The sequence below is a fragment of the Mustela nivalis genome (genome assembly GCF_964662115.1).
Source record: "Mustela nivalis genome assembly, chromosome: 9".
Lineage (NCBI taxonomy): Eukaryota > Metazoa > Chordata > Mammalia > Carnivora > Mustelidae > Mustela > Mustela nivalis.
The window spans coordinates 23,636,355-23,654,097 of NC_139028.1; the positions used below are offsets into that span (position 1 = coordinate 23,636,355).

Sequence of the window (17,743 nt, forward strand, 5' to 3'; positions counted from 1 at the left end):
CTATCTTTTCTCTTTTAAGTCTAAAATTAGAATACCTTTCTTATAACTTCAAAATTCAGACTGTCTCCCTCTGGTGGCCTCAGTTTTATTTGACTGATATTCTAGTGTCTAGAGTAAAATCTTTTTCGATATGCAATGAATAGATATCTCCTTAGTTTTTTACTTGATGAATGAATTCTAAAGATTTCAGCATTGGAATCCATTTTGAAGCCATTTGATATCTTTATTTTGTCTACCCTCCCTTCTCAGAATTCTTATTTGACTTCATCCTTTTCTTCCAGTTCAACAATGCAGTATGTTATCCTTATGTACATGAAGCATTTGGGGGTAAAAGTGAAAGAACCTCGAAATTTGGAGCACAAGCGGGGTCGGATTGGATTCCTTCCAAAAATCAAGGTAAGACTGCATAATTACGTGTTCAGGCCTCCATGCTTCTCGACCCAGGCTACAGTGCTGTCCTTCTTACTTAGTCCTTACTGTTTCAGCAGGCTAGCGCTAGGCCTGCGATAGGTGTACGATATGGCCTATGTTCTCAAGAAACTCAAGAAACTGGGGCACCTGGGTGGTTCAGTCATTAGGCATCTGCCTTCAGCTAAGAACTGGGATCAAGCCCCACATCAGGCTCTCTGCTCTGCAGGAAGCCTACTTCTCCCTCCCCCCGCTCCCCCTGCTTGTGTCCCCCCCAACTCCCCATCAAATAAATAAATAAAATCTTGTTTAAAAAAAAGAAAGGAAACTAAGAAGTCTAGCAGAAAGTCCCAGCATGTAAAGTAATGGTGAGATGTGTGAGGGGTGCACATGGCACTTTATACAGAGTACCATCCCCACCCTGTCACGGCCTTCATCTTTCCTTGGATGGCACCTGTCACAGTTTGTCATTATGGATGTGTCTGTTTACTTCTTGTGAGGCTGTGAAGCTCTGTGAGGCCGAGGGCCTCCTTCATCGTATCCCCAGCTGTTAGCACAGCGCCCTCACACATTAAGAGCTTATCAAGTACTTGCTCAACGGATGGATGAATTGGTTGGATCAAGCTCCCGATAGAGGTGCTATAAAAGCACCTCTTGGTTTTCCAAAATTCCCAGCTCTAAAGGGGTTGAAAAGATATCCCGAGTTTGGTGTGTGCCTGGTACCCCATGCCGACCTCTGCCGTGCGCCGTGTGTGAGTGTCCTTCACTCCTGTTTAACCACTGCTTCCAGCTGCCCATAGAATTGTGTTTGTGTGTTTGAAAGCCACAAAGGAATCTACTCTGTTATGTATCTCTTAACCCTCAACTCTAGCAGAGTATGAAGAAAGATCGAGAAGGCGAAGAAAAAGGGAAGCGCAGAGGATTCCCCAGCATCCTGGGACCCCCAAGGAGACCAAGCCGTCATGACAACAGTGCAAGTATGTTAAGTCAGAAGAGCGATGTTCTCACCACCGCTCACCGTCTTCCCTTCAGAGGCTCAGTTAGCTAGATGAATTGCTGGAGAAAGGTGCTCTTGAAGTGTTCCCACTGAGCTCCCGATGTCCCTTGTTTGCATTCGAGGTTGTCTCCTCATGTGGGAGATGTGGGTATCTTAACCATCTTTCGTGGCAGCATCCTAGCAGTCGTCCATAACATAATTTACTTACCTATTCTGATTTTGTTTGTATTCAGCTGCTGTTTGTTAAATTAAAAAAAAAAATCATGCACGTACTTCTGCACCATTCTTGGTTTCGTCTTCCTGTATACATGTTACTCCCTCTCCACACTTCTGCAGTTTCTCCACCTCTCCGCTGTGCTTTATTTCCTAACCTCCCTCCACTCAGGCCTAATGGAGAGAGATCAGCCCACTGATCTGGGGAGAAATGGGGAGGGTGGTACCTCAGGGAGGGAAATCAGGTCACGTAGTGGTCTTCAACTGGGCAGCACCATGTCTGAAAATATTGGCTAGGTCGGAGTGGGGGTGGTATTGTGGTACAGTGACAGTGGTCGTTACGCACCATGAGGAATTCATCAGATACCAGTAGTACCCCTTGTTGAGAAACACTGAGAAGAGGAAGGCAATTCTTAGGAGGTTGAGGAGAATGGAATACCTCGCATATGCTGACCATGAGTTTCAAGAGATGTAGAAGAAGGATTTAGGAATGAGGGAAGGAAGAATTTTAGGATTAGGGATTTCCAGAGCTGCGTGAGAGTGTGCGGTGATGTGGGCGATGATGACGTGTGTGTTTTCGCCTCTTGGGTTCCTGATGTGAACAGGTGAACAGGGTTATTGAGCCGGCTGCAACCAATCTCCGTAGTCTCTGAGGCACGTTGTGCTGATGTTGAGGAGGGGAGTGGAGGCCTTGCCATGAGCTCACAGAGCTAACAGGCTTCATCCTCACTCTCACAAGTGAATGCAGTTCAGTGTGCCTCTGTCTCAGCATTCCTGCCCCCACCATTGCTCTCATCTCCTTTTCTCCCTCCTGTCTTTCCCCCTCATCTTCCACCTTCTCCCTTCTCTTCAGCTCTCCTTTACCTTCCCTTGCCTTCCGCTCTTTCTTTCCCTCTTTCTTCCTTCCTCTTCCCTTTCTTCTCTTTCTTCCTTGCATTTGCGTGCTCTCTCTCTCTCTCTCTCTCCTTCCTTTCTTCTGCCATTTCTTGCTATCTATCCCTCACTCTGCGATAATCCATATTTTCCGGGGCCTGCCATGTTCCAGACCTTATTTTTAGATCCTTTACATCATCTTTTTTTTTTTTTAAGCTTTTTTGAAACACAAGTTGTTAACTCTTGCTTTCTCTTCAGTTGGCAGAGCCATGGAGCTGCAGAAACAGCGGCACCCAAAGCACTTATCCACACCCTCTTCTGTGAGTCCTGAGCCTCCGGACCCTGCTAAGTTGCGCCAGAGTGGGTTAGCAGGTGAAGGAACAGATGTCGGATACCTGCCAGCCAATTCCATGTCCTCTGTGGCAGCAGGGGCCACCCTTGCCCAGGAAGGAGGAGGGAAAGAGAACGATACAGGTAAGCTAGTGCTGTAGTGCGACTTAACTAGCTAGGTATTGAGATTTTACAATAATCACTCTAAGTGAGAAACAGAGTGGCACATTATTTTAATTAAGAATGCCAATTTGATTTAATTTAATTTCACATTTTAATGTTCTACAGCCAGTGATAAATCCATGCTGAATGATAATTTTGAGTTTTCGTCAATTCAGAAATACTGACTGGGCTCTCTGTCAGGCATTAATTTTGTATCAGATGTTAGCACACAGTAGTTACACAGAGATTCTAGCTCTGTGCCGCTTAGTCTCATGGGGGGATAGTCACATACATAAAAATTGAAATTGTGCCAGACTTAGTAATGGGAGAGAGAAAGAGATTGAAGATGTAGGTGACAGACTGTATATAACTAGTAGGACAAAGTTTTGAGAAGGAGAGTGGAGATGAAAGGCAGAGTATATGTGAAGGTCAAGGTTATTAGCAGAGAGAGAAGGCTTAGTGAGGAGGGCAAGGGGACTTGTAAGAGTAGAGAAAGATGTGAAGTAATTATAGGTCATTGGGAAAAGAGCATATTACCATATTTCTTTGTACTTGTCTTAATGAGTTTCTTAAGCAAGTGAACTGGGCGAATCAGTGATTTTATTTGGAGACGTGAAGGCCTATCTATGTTAGTGATTTTGGAAGCACTTCAATTTATGGTATGACAAGGTCAAGGATAAAGCTGTGGGAGTGGTCACTGAAGAGGCCTAGGTGAAGTTATTAGAGATGAAGGAAGTAGGGAACCAAGAAACCAGGAGTTTGAAATACCGTAACGTCCCCGAGTTTTGAGGTCACCTCATGTGATACTAGCAGGGACAGGAAGACCATGAGCCAGCAGCCAAAGGTTCAGTATTGCTGGATGATTGTCCTGAGGAGGGAGAGCATATGATAATACCTCGAAGCGAGAGCCTCAGTGCGCCAAGGCATTTTTATAAGAAAGCAAGATAATGGTCTAAAAGGAGTATAGAGGAGCAAGGGTATCTGTCTCATCTCCACCCTGAAGTACACACTGTATGTTGGAAACATCTGCCTCTGTTTGAGAGTGCTGTAGCAGAATGGGCGGTGAAAGGGGGGGCATGGATTTAAAACAAAGAAGGAGGGGTGACATTTATAGGAAAATCTGGAGGTTTTGTCTTATATGGAATTCTGAAGATGTTGGGTTGAGTACATGCTTGAATTCATGGCTCCCAGCTCTCACTGAAATGAAAACAAGGCAGATAGGTAACCAATAGCAACTAAATAAAAAACACGAAGAGAAAGGAAGTAGAAGAAGGGAAGGTGTTACCAAGCAAGAGATTTCAACAAATTTGGGGGAGATTAGAAGTGGGCAGTTGGAAGGATAAGACAACATAGAGGAAGCCAGAGTCCATAATTCTGTTCAGGGAGTCCCAGGTGGGAGCCAGTCTGCCCATTAGAATCCCGGAGAGACTTTGGGCTCCGAGTTGGCATGTCTTATAGAATGCATGAGTAAGAAGTAAAGCTGGAAATAATGAATTAATTGAAGGTCTGTAATCAAAACAATGATGTCAGAAGTTCCTGATCCGTGTATGGTAGAATATGAGCCATCCATCATTTATGTACCAAAGAAAATGCATGTGCTCTCTTCTAGGGAGTTGAATGAGTTGTGTAGAAAAGGTAAGTCCTCCATGATACAGTGCCCTGGAGTTCTAACATAAGGGGCCTAAAGCCTGACACTAAACATGCCAGGGTCTTACCCTGCTCAGAGAGCTCCCAGCTGAAATGGACGAACTTCATATAGCTGCAAAGGAAAGCCCCAGCAGCTTCCCAGTCTTGCATTCTCAGATAGGAATGGTATGACTCACTCAAGGCAAAATTTGCTTGTTAGAATCAATACCTAAGATAATACATAATGCCAAGCTTATTAATGACATAAAAAAGAGAATACAAAATAAACAGGAAAACTGACCCTAGCAGAAAACAATAATTTGGGTAAAAGACAAGAACTTAAAAAAAGTAACCTCTATATTAGACAGTATACTTGGGGAAATTTTAAAAATTATTATATCTGTGAAACAAGAATAATAATGCTATGAAAAAAAGTATTCAGAGACCAAAAATAAATGTCTTAATATAACTGTTACTACAATACAATACAGTAACTACTGTATTTGTTATTAACTGATTTCTGATAAACTACCTCAAAACTTTGTAACTTAACCCAAAAAACACTTAATAGTTCACATTTTTGGTGGCTGAGGAACATGAGAGCATCTTGGCTGGGCAGTTCTGTCTGTCCTGTGATTGCAGTCAAGATGTCAGTCAGTCATCCAAAAACTCAGCTGGGGCCAGAGACGTGCTTCTGTGCTCACGTAGGTGGCTGGTGGTAGAGAGGCTTGGCTCCCTCCTGGAGGCCTTGACTCCTCACCATATGGGCTTCTCTGTAGAACTGCTTGAATATTCCATGATGCCATGGTAGCCGACTTACCCCAAAGTCATCCAAAAGAGAGAGCAAGAAAGGAGCCCCCATACCTTCAATGACTTCGTGTCTGTGGGCGCACATTTTCACTTCAGCAAGTTAGAAGCAGCCCCTAAATCTAGCTCACGCTCACGCAGGGAGGAATTGGGCTCTGCCCCTGAAGGGAGGGAGGAGTAGCAAAGAATTTGTGCACATATTTTCAAACCACCACAGCTGCCAAGAGTTTAAAAAAAAAAAAAAAAAGCCCCTAAAAATAAAGTCAAGGAGATATTTGAGAACGTATGTCAGAAATGTTGAGAGATAGAAATAGGAGAGAAAAGAGTTGTGTAGCGAGCCACTTGAAAGGTCCAATGTCTGTCTCTTTGATGAAAGATCAGCAGAGGACATGGAGGAGAGGCAGTAGGAGAAATTATAGAAGAAACCATCTTAAAGGGAAGACTTGTATTCAGACAGAAAAGGTTGACTGGGAACCACCTATGATGAATAATAACAACGGTAATAAGAACAAGAGCCATACCTAGACTATCTCTGGAAATTTCGATGCACCAGAGATAGAGAGCCCTGAAAGCTTTAAAGGGAAGAAAAATGGGAATTATGCCGCATCTTATTTCTCATTCTCACACCAGGGGCTAGAATACAAGGAAGCCAGGCCCTGCAACTTACTGGGAGGAAATTATTGAACTTAGAATTCTGTGTCCATCCAAATTACCCATCATAAATGAAGGAAGATACAAAGACATTTTCAGATATGCCAGGATTCAAATGTTAACTGAAATGCACCATTTCCTTGAACATGATTTGAAGACACACACTCCAGCAAAATGAGAGAGAAATGAAGGAAGAAGATGTTACGGGGTTCAGGAAATAGTGGAAACATCCCAGGAAAGTGGTGAAGGGCAGGCAGGTCTTGGACAATAGTTAGGTCCAAGGGAGCAACTACTCCAAATAGGAACACAAGGACTAGGGAATAAGAAAAAGGGATTTTAAAGCAGTTTTGTAGTATGATGCACCAAATGCAGAAATCTGAGACTTGATAAAATGATAGTGCTTTGACAGCAATAAAATAATTTGAAAATGCTAAGGAAAAACAAAGTTGTTCAAGAAAGCTAAGTCATGATTTAAATGTGAAACAAAATATACCTTTGGAGATTACTCAGCTTTGGCCACCATACAAGGAAGGAAGGAGGGAAGGGAGGACGGGGGATGTGAGGAAAGGAAGAAATGTAAAACAGAATAAAAAGTGGCATAATCTTGAAATAACTGATGGCGTATTTGACCTTGATAGAATGAACTTTCTATTTCAAGTGACCCAAGAGTTGCATCATTGGACCAGCAGAAAAGGAAACATAATCCTAACTAACATACCTCCTGACCTGGCAGGAATAATATGTATGTGTAATAAATTCTGTGTTGTATTTTGTGTATGACCATATGTAGACTGGCAGTAGTCATGCAAGCACTCTGGGTTTTTAGACTTTCAGAATCAACCACATAGGCAAGGCACAGAATATTTAGTTGTGGCCACAGATCATAGAAATGTAAAAAGTCCTCCTAATGACACAAGTAAAAAGTGGTGGAAAGAACTGAAAGGTAGATGGAAAGAAATACAATTAAATGGAAGGATATGGGGGCACCTGGGTGGCTCAGTGGGTTAAGCCGCTGCCTTCGGCTCGGGTCATGGTCTCAGGGTCCTGGGATCGAGTCCCGCATCGGGCTCTCTGCTCAGCAGGGAGCCTGCTTCCTTCTCTCTCTCTCTGCCTGCCTCTCAGTGTACTTGTAATTTCTCTCTGTCAAATAAATAAATAAAATCTTTAAAAAAAAATAAAAAAATAAATGGAAGGATATGGATATTAAATACCTAATTTGATGTAGAAGAGAGTTAACTCCTTTATGGAGCAAGTATAGATAAAACTCTGTCATTTAAACTTAGGTAGTAAGCATTAATCCAACTGGGAATAATAATATCATTAAACACTGGGAAGAAATGGAGGAAAGTGAAGGTGGGAAGTATAAGTGGACAGAATCCTCAGAGGAGGAAGAAATAGATATTACCTAGAGATAGTAAATTAAGAAAAAGAAATATGAGGTTATTATTTTGAATTAGACCACCATAATAAGCAAAATTTAGATAAAGAAGGTTGGCACAGGGAATAGAAATGTTTTTCCTCATCATATGAGGAAAAGATTTTATTTATTTATAAATAAAAAGATTTATTTAAAGATTTTATTTATTTATTTATTTATTTATTTATTTATTTGAGAGAGAGTGAGTGCATGTGCATGTGCATGCGCATAGGGGGAAGAGTCGGGGGAGAGGGAGGGACTCTCAAGCTAACTCCATGCCCAGTGTAGCACTCCACGCGGGGCTCAGCCTTACGACCCTGAGATCATGTCCTGAACCGAAACCAAGTCTCAGGCTTAACCGACTGAGCCACCCAGGCACTCCAGTGTGTTGATTTTTTTAAAGTTGCTTAAAAATTATATTCATGGTGGTTTTTTTAGGGCATTTTAGAATGTTGTATAATGAAATTTTGGTTGTGGCTAACATGCAGTTGTTTAAATAAGAATGTGTCTGTGGATAGGCTGAAGTTCTCTTTGGGGAATTTTTTGGGGGGAATCATTATCTTCATTAACACCATCAGAGTGTCCAAATTTTATCTTCTCAGGATCAAAACAAGCTGGAGAAACAGCAGCGTCTGGAGACTGTGTGGACAGTACCCCTCGGACTCCCAATACTGTCTTTGATTTTCCACCTCCTCCCCTAGACCAAGTGCAGGAGGAGGAGTGGGAAGTAGAAAGGTAATTCAGTGGTATCTTTGGGGGCAGGGGAGGTTAAGAACACTGAAGTTCCTTCCATATCTTGGCTATTGTAAACCATGCTGTAATAAATTTGGGGGTGCATATATCTTTTGAAATTAGTGTTTTAGTTTTCTCTGGGTAAATATCCAGTAGTGGACTTACTAGATTGTATAGTATTTCTATTTTTAATTTTTTGAAGAGCCTCTGTACTGTTTCCCACAGTGGCTTTACCAGTTTACATTCCCTCCAACAGTGCCCACAGGCTCCTTTTTCTCCACATTCTGACTGACATTTGTTATTTCTTGTCTTTTTGATACTAGCCTTTCTGACAAGGTGATATCTCATTGTGCTTTTGATTTGCATTTCCCCGATGAGGAGTGATGCTGGATATCTGTTTGTCTTCTTTTGTGTTCGGGACCGTTGGCATAAATTTCTTGATTACCATTTTCTTTTCGTGTTAATTCTTTTGTTCTCCATTGTTTTAGGGTGACTGAACATGGGACACCAAAGCCCTTTCGAAAGTGAGTAATCCTAAAGTAGCTTTCATTAAAGGCATATTTTAAAAAATATATCTTTGTTCTGAAACATCCTAGTTTTAAAGGAAAAGAGAACATGTACACAAATCTGTTAGATAATATAAAAGAAAATTCTTAATAAACACAAATCATTCAAAGGATATTTATAGAGGTATATATGACACATGTAAGTCATTTGGCAGGAGACGGAGATGTTTTGGCCCTATGCTAAGTACTACTTCAGAAATATGACTTATGTACTTTAATATAAAAACCTGTGCTATTTCCCATTGTCTATCTGATGTCCTCAAATAGAATTCATCGTGTTTTTTTTTTCCATCAGGTTTGACAGCATAGCTTTTGGAGAAAGTCAAAGTGAGGATGAACAGTTTGAAAATGACTTAGAGACAGATCCACCGAATTGGCAACAGCTTGTTAGTCGAGAAGTGTTACTGGGACTAAAGCCTTCTGAGATCAAAAGACAGGAAGTAATTAATGGTGAGTTTAATTATTGTTCACATACAGTTGAGTTTTATTAGACTAAAACAAGCCCCTGAGCTTTGCAGTTTGCTTCAAAATTTCTGCAAGCCTCTTGTTCTATACAAAGAGAAATTAAACTAGATAGATGATCCTTGAGCTTTCCAACTCAAAATATGCAAATGATTCTGTGATTCTTAATAATGATTTAAGAGGAAAAGGTGTTTAGCTCTCAGGATATTTAAGATTCATACCGTTATGGATCCTGACCAGTCATTAAGACAACCTTGGTCTGTCGCTTTACTTTCATGCTAAGTTATTTTCATGCACAGATTATAAATGAGGAAGCTCAGGCTCAGGGTCATTGATTGAATTAATCAAGAGCATACAGCTAGCTGATAAGTGATAGGGAGAAAACTGGGATTCAGGTGTCCCTTTATCCTACTGCAGTGTTATTTTACCCTAGCGTATATGTGACAGAGATGTGGGTGACATGAACGCTGTCTTCAGGATGCTATTTAAATAAATACTCTTCCTGGGGCGCCTGGGAAGCTCAGTCGGTAGGCATCTGCCTTTGGCCCAGGTCATGATCCCAGGGTCCTGGGATCAAGCCCCACCTTGGGCTTCTTGCTCCGTGGGAAGCCTGTTCTCCCTTTCCCACCCCCCCGCCTGTGTTCTTTCTCTCGCTGTGTCTCTCTCTATAAAAACAATAAATTTAAAAAATCTTAAAAAAAAAAATACCTTTCCGGGGCGCCTGGGTGGCTCAGTGGGTTAAGCTGCTGCCTTCGGCTCAGGTCATGATCTCAGTGTCCTGGGATCGAGTCCCACGTCGGGCTCTCTGCTCAGCAGGGAGCCTGCTTCCCTCTCTCTCTCTCTGCCTGCCTCTCCATCTACTTGTGATTTCTCTCTGTCAAAGAAATAAATAAAAAAATCTTTAAAAAAAAAAAAAAAATACCTTTCCTGTGTCTAGTAACTTTGAGGCTAGTGAAATAATAAGTCTGGCCTCAGAAATGAGGGTTTATAGGCAAATTAGATAACCAGAAGTACTGTTCTTTCTGAAGAGGGCTCAATTGAAAAGGGTATATGCTGTTTGGGCTTACAGCTTTCTGATGTTGTAGCTGTGATTGATGGGTAGTATTGTGAAAAGACAGGTTTTTGCAGCACGTTGTCAACTTTAATATACAGAATAGTTTTGGGGTTTTGTTTTTTTTTTTAAGATTTTTTATTTATTTATTTGACAGACAGAGATCACAAGTAGGCAGAGAGGCAGGCAGAGAAAGAGGAGGAAGCAGGCTCCCTGCTGAGCAGAGAGCCCTAAGACCTGAGCCAAAGGCAGAGACTTTAACCCACTGAGCCACCCAGGCACCCCGGGGTTTCTTGTTTTAAAGATTTATTCATTTGAGAGAGAGCAGGAAAGCAGGAGTTGGGGGAGGGGCTGAGGGTAAGGGGGAAGAAGACTCTCCCCTAAGCAGGGAGCCATCCCAGGGATCATGACCTGAGCCACCCAGGTGCCCCCAGAATAGTTTTGAATGATATTTTTCATTTGCCAACATTCAACTTTTAGAACCAGTATGCAGGAGGGTCTCATGGAATCAAGAAAGTGACATGAGAGATACTACATCCTTTCAAAACTATAAATAATTATTATAGAGCTCATTTGCTGCTTAATTCCAGCTAAAGCCTGTGTTTGGTCTCATGGAATTACTTTAAATGAGGTAATATTTCATATTTCCTTTTTTTTTTTTTTTTTGCTTAGAACTGTTCTACACTGAAAGAGCTCATGTTCGAACACTGAAGGTTCTTGATCAAGTATTCTATCAACGAGTATCTAGAGAAGGAATTCTGTCACCTTCAGAACTACGGAAAATTTTTTCCAACTTGGAAGATATTCTTCAACTTCATAGTAAGAAAAATCGACTCTCATCTTTGTCCCTAATATTTTTAATAGAGGAAGGATTGTGAGTATATAAAAGCACCATAACAATAAAATCTTCTAAGGGTATTCATGTTAGCATTCCTGAAATTATATAATTATATGTGAGCACATAACATAAAGAAGTGATCAGATGGTTGAATACCTCCCTCCCTAGACACCCACTGGCACTGTCAGCCTTTTGTATATAAATTGTTACCACAGGACTTAGGGTCTAAACTTAATGTCTAAGATGAAAAGTATGAATAGTTAAAATTACCTGTGGAAATTTCTTATCAATTACAGTGTATATGTTTTTAAATATATATATATATATCTCATATAATTTGTGTGTGTGTGTGTGTAGTATATGTAATAGACAGTGTATAATTTCACGATGGGGTAATTTTCAGGAATTCTTTTGTTGTCACTCGAAATGCTTGAGTAAATACATAAAAATTCTACCTTGCTGGCTTTCTGTGGTTATAGTCATCTCAGACTTCATAGACACAGTTCCTCTCTAAGTCACTGCTTCTCTGTGATCCTTAGTTCTCAAGCTTTCTCTCGTCAAGGATGCCGTCACCACCTGCCAACACCTGCCTACCAAATTGGTGCCTTTTATGTCTTTGTGGGTGATCTTAGGCTTCACCAGCATGCGTTGACAAGTTCAGGTTGATTATATCCACTGTGCACATAAACATTTTGAGAGGAACAGTGGACAGAATCACCTGTTCTAGTCAGATTTCTTTAGGAGCATAGTTATAATGGGGTCTTGAAGTTAAATACGTATTTGACGTAGCTATACTGTATGTAATGTGCACATAAACATTTTGAGAGGAACAGTGGACAGAATCACCTGTTCTAGTCAGATTTCTTTAGGAGCATAGTTATAATGGGGTCTTGAAGTTAAATACGTATTTGACGTAGCTATACTGTATGTAATGTGCTGGTTTCCACGTTGTTTTATGCTTTGGCATCTGTTTTTCAGATAGAGCTCACAGATATCTGTATGCATAAGAATTGTGTTCAGATTTGTATTTAAAGAGATTAGAGGCAGCTAAACTACTATGAAAATCCTTTTTTTGGAAAATTTTGGTTTCTCAGTACAGACAGTAATGCAGACCAAAATGAGTGTATGCTTAATTATTTTTCCGTTGTCTCCCCCGCCCCTCGCTTAGTTGGATTGAATGAGCAAATGAAGGCTGTTCGAAAGAGGAATGAGACCTCAGTTATTGATCAGATTGGGGAAGACTTGCTGATCTGGGTAAGGAAATTGGCTATTTCATTTTAATGTTTCTATAGACACTGGACGATCAGATTCAAGGTTGAGTAACTAATCTTTCCAAATATGCAAACTCATCCATTTTGCAAAGCTACTGTAAAGATGAAAGGGGTCTAAGTATGTATTCTTGGAGTTAGTATCTTTTTTTTGTTAATATTTTTTAATAAGTGCTCGTTTGAACTAAGTTCTCTTTTTTCATCAAATTCAGGATATTAATCTCTGTGTTTTAATGAATAGAGAGTGAAATGAATCTTGATAAAAATAACTTAACTAACATAGAATTTTCACTGTCTTCTCTTGTCCAAATTTCAGAATTCTGCTGTAAAACATTAAACAGTTGTAGATCCAGAGCTACCATCACAAAAGTAGGAAAGTGAGAAGTACTTAATCTTTTTCACAGTGTAAGGAAAGAGCTCCAAGACTGCCATAGCTGTTTGTCCCATTCTGTTCTTCTGTCTGACTGTTTGAGAATGTACCCCGCGGTGTGTACACTGTTCAAGGTGCTTGGGAGATGGGGGCAATCACAGCGGACATGGCAGGAGCCACGTGCCTGGGTGGCACTTAGAACCAGCAGGAAGACAGTCTTTGGTCCCTTCAAGTGTGATAAGAGTTAAAGAAAGGGAGTGTGCAGGTTCTTATGGGAAAATACAATAGAGAGACCCACACTAGGATGTATAGAAAATTTTCCCAGGGGAAAGTGGGTCTGATCCAAAACAAAAAAATTTTTTTAAGATTTTATTTATTTATTTATTTGACACAGAGAGAGATCACAAGTCGGCAGAGAGACAGGCAGAGGGGACGGGGGAAGCAGGCTTTCTGCCAAGCAGAGAGCCTGATGTGGGGCTCGATCCCAGGACCCTGAGATCATGACCTGAGCTGAAGGCAGAAGCTTAACCCGAGGCACCCAGGTGCCCCGGTTTGATCCAAAATTTTAATGAAGGTACTATAGTTAAGGCTGTGAGTAATGGTGAAGCATATGACATAGTTCTCAGAAAGTTAACACAGGTTGCACAGGAACTGTTCAGATATGCCCACGGAAATTGACTTCATTATGCAGATTGCTTGAGGAAATGCCACAGATTTTGGTAACTGTACAATGATAACTTTTTATAAGATAGAATACTAGAAAATTGACGAAAACAATGTTCAAAATACTTCTTTCATTGATGTTAAGATTATGGCTGAGAATCTGCTAATCACATAGGAGATCTTCTCTCAGCCTAATAGGAAGGATCTGGGGATCACAGTCCACTCTCATCTTGCATTTTTTCGGCTTTCCAAGGCATCTTCTCGAGGCCCGTCTGGCATTATTGTTATTAAGGAGATTTAACTTCCTTAAAAAACCTAGCTTACTCTATGGCTACTTGGTGATAGTGTGGCTCATTTTGTTTCTTGATCTCAGCATAGCAGTGAAAGTTGTAACTGAGTTCTCTTTGGTGGGTAGCACACTACTCAACTTGAAATAGATTTTTTTTTTTTTTTAAGATTTATCTATCTATCCTTTTTCGAGAGAGGGAGAGCATGAGTGGGGTGAGGGGGAGAGAGAGAGAGAATCTTGAGCAGACTCTGCACTGAGCATGGAGCCTGACTTGGATCTTGATCCCAGGACCCTGAGATCATGAGTTGACCCAAAACCAAGAGTTGGATACTCAACCGACTGAGCCACCCAGGTGACCCTGAAACAGAAAATCTGTAGTATGATACAGTAAAGCATCAATTAGAATCCCACTGATTTTCTTCCTGGAGCTGTTAGTAACTTTTGTGAAGCTGTCAGATTCTAAGAAAATCAAATATTAATCTCAGTCCTTAAGCCTTTTGTGTCTCCTGTTCGCCCAGTGTTAACTTTTCTTTTGTTTAATTTAGAAGAGGTCTAGACTGGAGAGGTAATTAGTTGTGGGAGGCTGTGAGCAGGAAAACATTGGAATGTGATCAGAAAAGGTCTGGTTGTGTCAGCATCTGACCTTCTTAATGGAAAAACACTGATAGTTCACAGAGATATGTAGGTCTCCGTTTCTTGTCACTTGAGAGCACTTAGTGGAATATTGAAAGGATCATGGTTGTCTCTCACTTTGCCTGGCCTTACATAAGCTCAGTCTGCCATTCTTTGTTGTGTTCTTTGCATTCTTGGCACAGTTCAGTGGACCAGGGGAGGACAAGTTGAAGCACGCTGCTGCTACCTTTTGCAGTAACCAACCTTTCGCCCTGGAAATGATCAAGTCTCGTCAGAAAAAGGATTCTCGATTCCAGACCTTTGTGCAAGTGAGTTGAGTGAGTCATGAAAGAAAAAAAAAGAACTTTTTTTTTTTTTTTTATCAGAAAGAGAATAAACTGGGGGAATTCTAAGACTAAGATTCTTACAAGGATTATGTTAACCCTCTTTAAAGCCATACGTTAGCTCTTAAAATTCCTGGAGAGTATAAGGGTTATTTTGCAATGGTAAATAATAAAGAGTATATGTCAGGGTTAAAATATTTGACAGAGAAGTCCGCCTTGCCGTGGAGATACTGTCAGGAAATGTCCCATGTAAGCTGTTACAATAATGTGGTCAGAACATGAGAATGGGCTCATAACTAGCCTGGAGAAGAGTGTGCCAGCAGTCATGCTTATTGAGGTGTAGGTATTGGTATCTATCAAGGGTCAGTAAACTGTGGCCCACAGTTCCTATCCAGCCTCTTGCCTGTTTTTGTGGGGTTTTATTGGAACACAGTGTAGTAAGTTTTTACTGTGGTAGAACAAGTTACCACAAATGTAGCAACTTAATGCAAACGTATTATGTCACAGTTCTTGTGGTTTAGAGGTATAGATACTGTTTGACTGGGTCCTCCCTTCATGCCTGCACCGGGCTGAAAGGAAGGGGTCAGCTGGAGCTGCAGTTCCCCTCTGAGACTTGGGGTCCTCTTCTAAGCTCCCCGGTAGTTCACAGATTTCATGTCCTTGTAAGTGTATAAACAAGACGGCTGTCTTGTCGTTGGCTGGAAACTGCTCTCAGCTCCTAGAGAATGTCCGTATCTCTCTCACGCGGCCCCGCAGGCAGTTTACAAGAGAGTCATTTCCTTTCTCACAAGCCAGAAGGATTGTGTCTCTCTGGCAGCTTTCTTGTGAGGGCTCCTCTCATTAAGTTAGACTCACCTAGGAAACACTTTCCTTTCTGATCAACACAAAGTTAACTGATAGTAACCTAATCAGATGAGTGATAACCTATCATGTTCACAGGTTCTGTCCACATTCCGGGGGAGGTGATTATACAGGGCGATTCCCACTGGAGAGTGGGAATTGAGAAGGCCATCTCAGAACTCTTCACTGCACATGGCCACGTTCATTCATTTACTTACTGTCTGTGGCTGTCTTCGTGCTAAAACAGCAGAGCTGAGTAGTTGTGACAAAGATGTATGGCATGCAAAGCCTCAAGTATTTATTGCCTGGTACTTTACTAAAGTTTGCAGACCCCCTGTTAGAGATGAGCTGGGGTACATCCAGCCTAATAATCTGTTGTACCTCCTTGGAAGGGCAAGTAACAAATCAGCCGACTAACTTTTGGTAGGAATGCCAATCAGAGGAAAATGAATATGTGAAGATAAAACTGTGTTATCTCAAGCAAGCAATTCTTAGCGTTGGTTATGGATGTTCTCAATTTTTGCTTAGACAGGTAAGAAAGAAGCCACTGGCTTAGTGATAAAGGCTCCCCATCCCCATTATGTGAGTAAAGGAGAAAGCAGAAATATAGAGGTGCCATGGTATACCTTACTGTTTTAAGTCTTGATTTAAGGCTTAAGTTTTAAGTCTTGATTTAAGTCTTCTTTTAAGTCAGAACAGTTGTAGACCCATCCGTGAGGAATAGATGGCATGTGATGGGTAACTATAGTCCTAATAAGGATCACAAATTCACTTATTTTATTTTAATTTTAGGATGCTGAGAGTAATCCTCTGTGTCGTCGTCTGCAGCTGAAGGATATCATTCCTACCCAAATGCAGAGACTTACCAAGTACCCTCTTCTGTTGGATAATATTGCCAAATACACAGGTATTGCATTCTCACTGAAATTAAAAAGCTTAGGAACTAAACAGAAAACCCCATGTCCTGCTAAATAATCTCTCGCTGCATCCCGGTGCTGAAGGGTTCAATTTCCAGAGTCTGGCAGCATTTTCTTTTTTTTTTTTTTTTTTTTTTTAAGATTTTATTTATTTATTTGAAAGAGAGACAGTGAGAGAGAACATGAGTGAGGAGAAGGTCAGAGGGAGAAGCAGACTTCCCATGGAGCTGGGAGCCTGATGTGGGACTCGATCCTGGGACTCCAGGATCATGACCTGAGCCGAAGGCAGTCGTCCAACCAACTGAGCCACCCAGGTGTCTGGCAGCATTTTCTAACAAGATCCAATCTAGTCTTCATGAGGCTGTTTGATTTAAGGTGCTCCATTAGAAGCACATTAAATATAGCGTTTGACAAACTACGAATCATGGGCCAAATCTGGCTCATCACCTATTTTTGTAAAAAGTTTGGTTGGAACATAGTAATGCTCACTGGTTGATAAATTGTCCCTGACTGCTTTTCCCCTATAACGAGGAGAATTAAGTAGTTGTGGTGGAGAGCAATTTAGCTCCTCAGGGGCGCCGTGTTGGCTCTCTGGCACTTTCCAGACTAAGTGCACGTTGTGTATGGTTCTTCCTATAGCGTATAGGAATGTCATGTTTGCTTTGAAGAAGTCTTATCCTGGCTGCAGAGCTGCTCTGTGACTATATATGCGCTTCATTAAGCCCGACCAGCATGCAGCATGTGTCACCCCTGCTCTCCTGTTTCGAACTGGGAAATGAATCCGAGTTTCTCAGCTGCGCTTCAGGGTCTCATACTCAGTTCTCATTCATAATTTAATGCAATCAAACTCCTGTTTCTTACACCTGAGAATTTGAAAATACTCATACACATTAATTTTTATACTTTAATATACCTGTTGAATAGAGGTAGGCTGCTGTTCAGACATTGTAGTTTTAAACATTCTAGTTTTGGCATTCTTTACGTTGTAGGCCTCAGTGTAATCTCAACACATTCTGGTGAATTTCATCTTTTAATGATACAAATGCTATAATCTATTTTCTTTCCTTAAATGTAATCTCAAGGGGCTTATGGGTAGCTTACTTGGTTAAGTGTTTGCCTTCAGCTCAGATCATGATCCCAGGGTCCTGGGATCAAGCCCTGCACTGGGCTCCTTGCTCAGAGAGGAGTCTGCTTCTCCCTCTCCTTCTGCTCCTCATGCTGCTCTCTCTCTCTCTCTCAAATAAATAAATAAAGTAATGTAATCTCAAGTTCAAAGAGACTTATTCTGGAGTTCTTTTGAATTGTGT

General features: G+C 41.2%; 1 protein-coding gene across 9 annotated transcripts in view; it reads left to right on the forward strand.

The window, feature by feature from the left end:
- The window catches only part of ARHGEF12 (Rho guanine nucleotide exchange factor 12), a 146,698-nt gene that overhangs the window by 110,504 nt on the left and 18,451 nt on the right, over window positions 1-17,743 (forward strand). For 5 of the 9 annotated variants that reach the window (XM_082683680.1, XM_082683684.1, XM_082683686.1 and 2 more), the window contains 10 exons: window positions 282-396; window positions 1,280-1,385; window positions 2,750-2,965; window positions 8,087-8,219; window positions 8,705-8,740; window positions 9,078-9,232; window positions 10,968-11,114; window positions 12,302-12,387; window positions 14,539-14,664; window positions 16,312-16,426. In XM_082683680.1, coding sequence (XP_082539806.1) covers window positions 282-396; window positions 1,280-1,385; window positions 2,750-2,965; window positions 8,087-8,219; window positions 8,705-8,740; window positions 9,078-9,232; window positions 10,968-11,114; window positions 12,302-12,387; window positions 14,539-14,664; window positions 16,312-16,426 — 1,235 coding nt within the window. The remainder of the gene's footprint in view (window positions 1-281; window positions 397-1,279; window positions 1,386-2,749; window positions 2,966-8,086; window positions 8,220-8,704; window positions 8,741-9,077; window positions 9,233-10,967; window positions 11,115-12,301; window positions 12,388-14,538; window positions 14,665-16,311; window positions 16,427-17,743) is intronic. The other 4 variants (XM_082683681.1, XM_082683685.1, XM_082683687.1 and 1 more) reach the window with 1 other exon arrangement.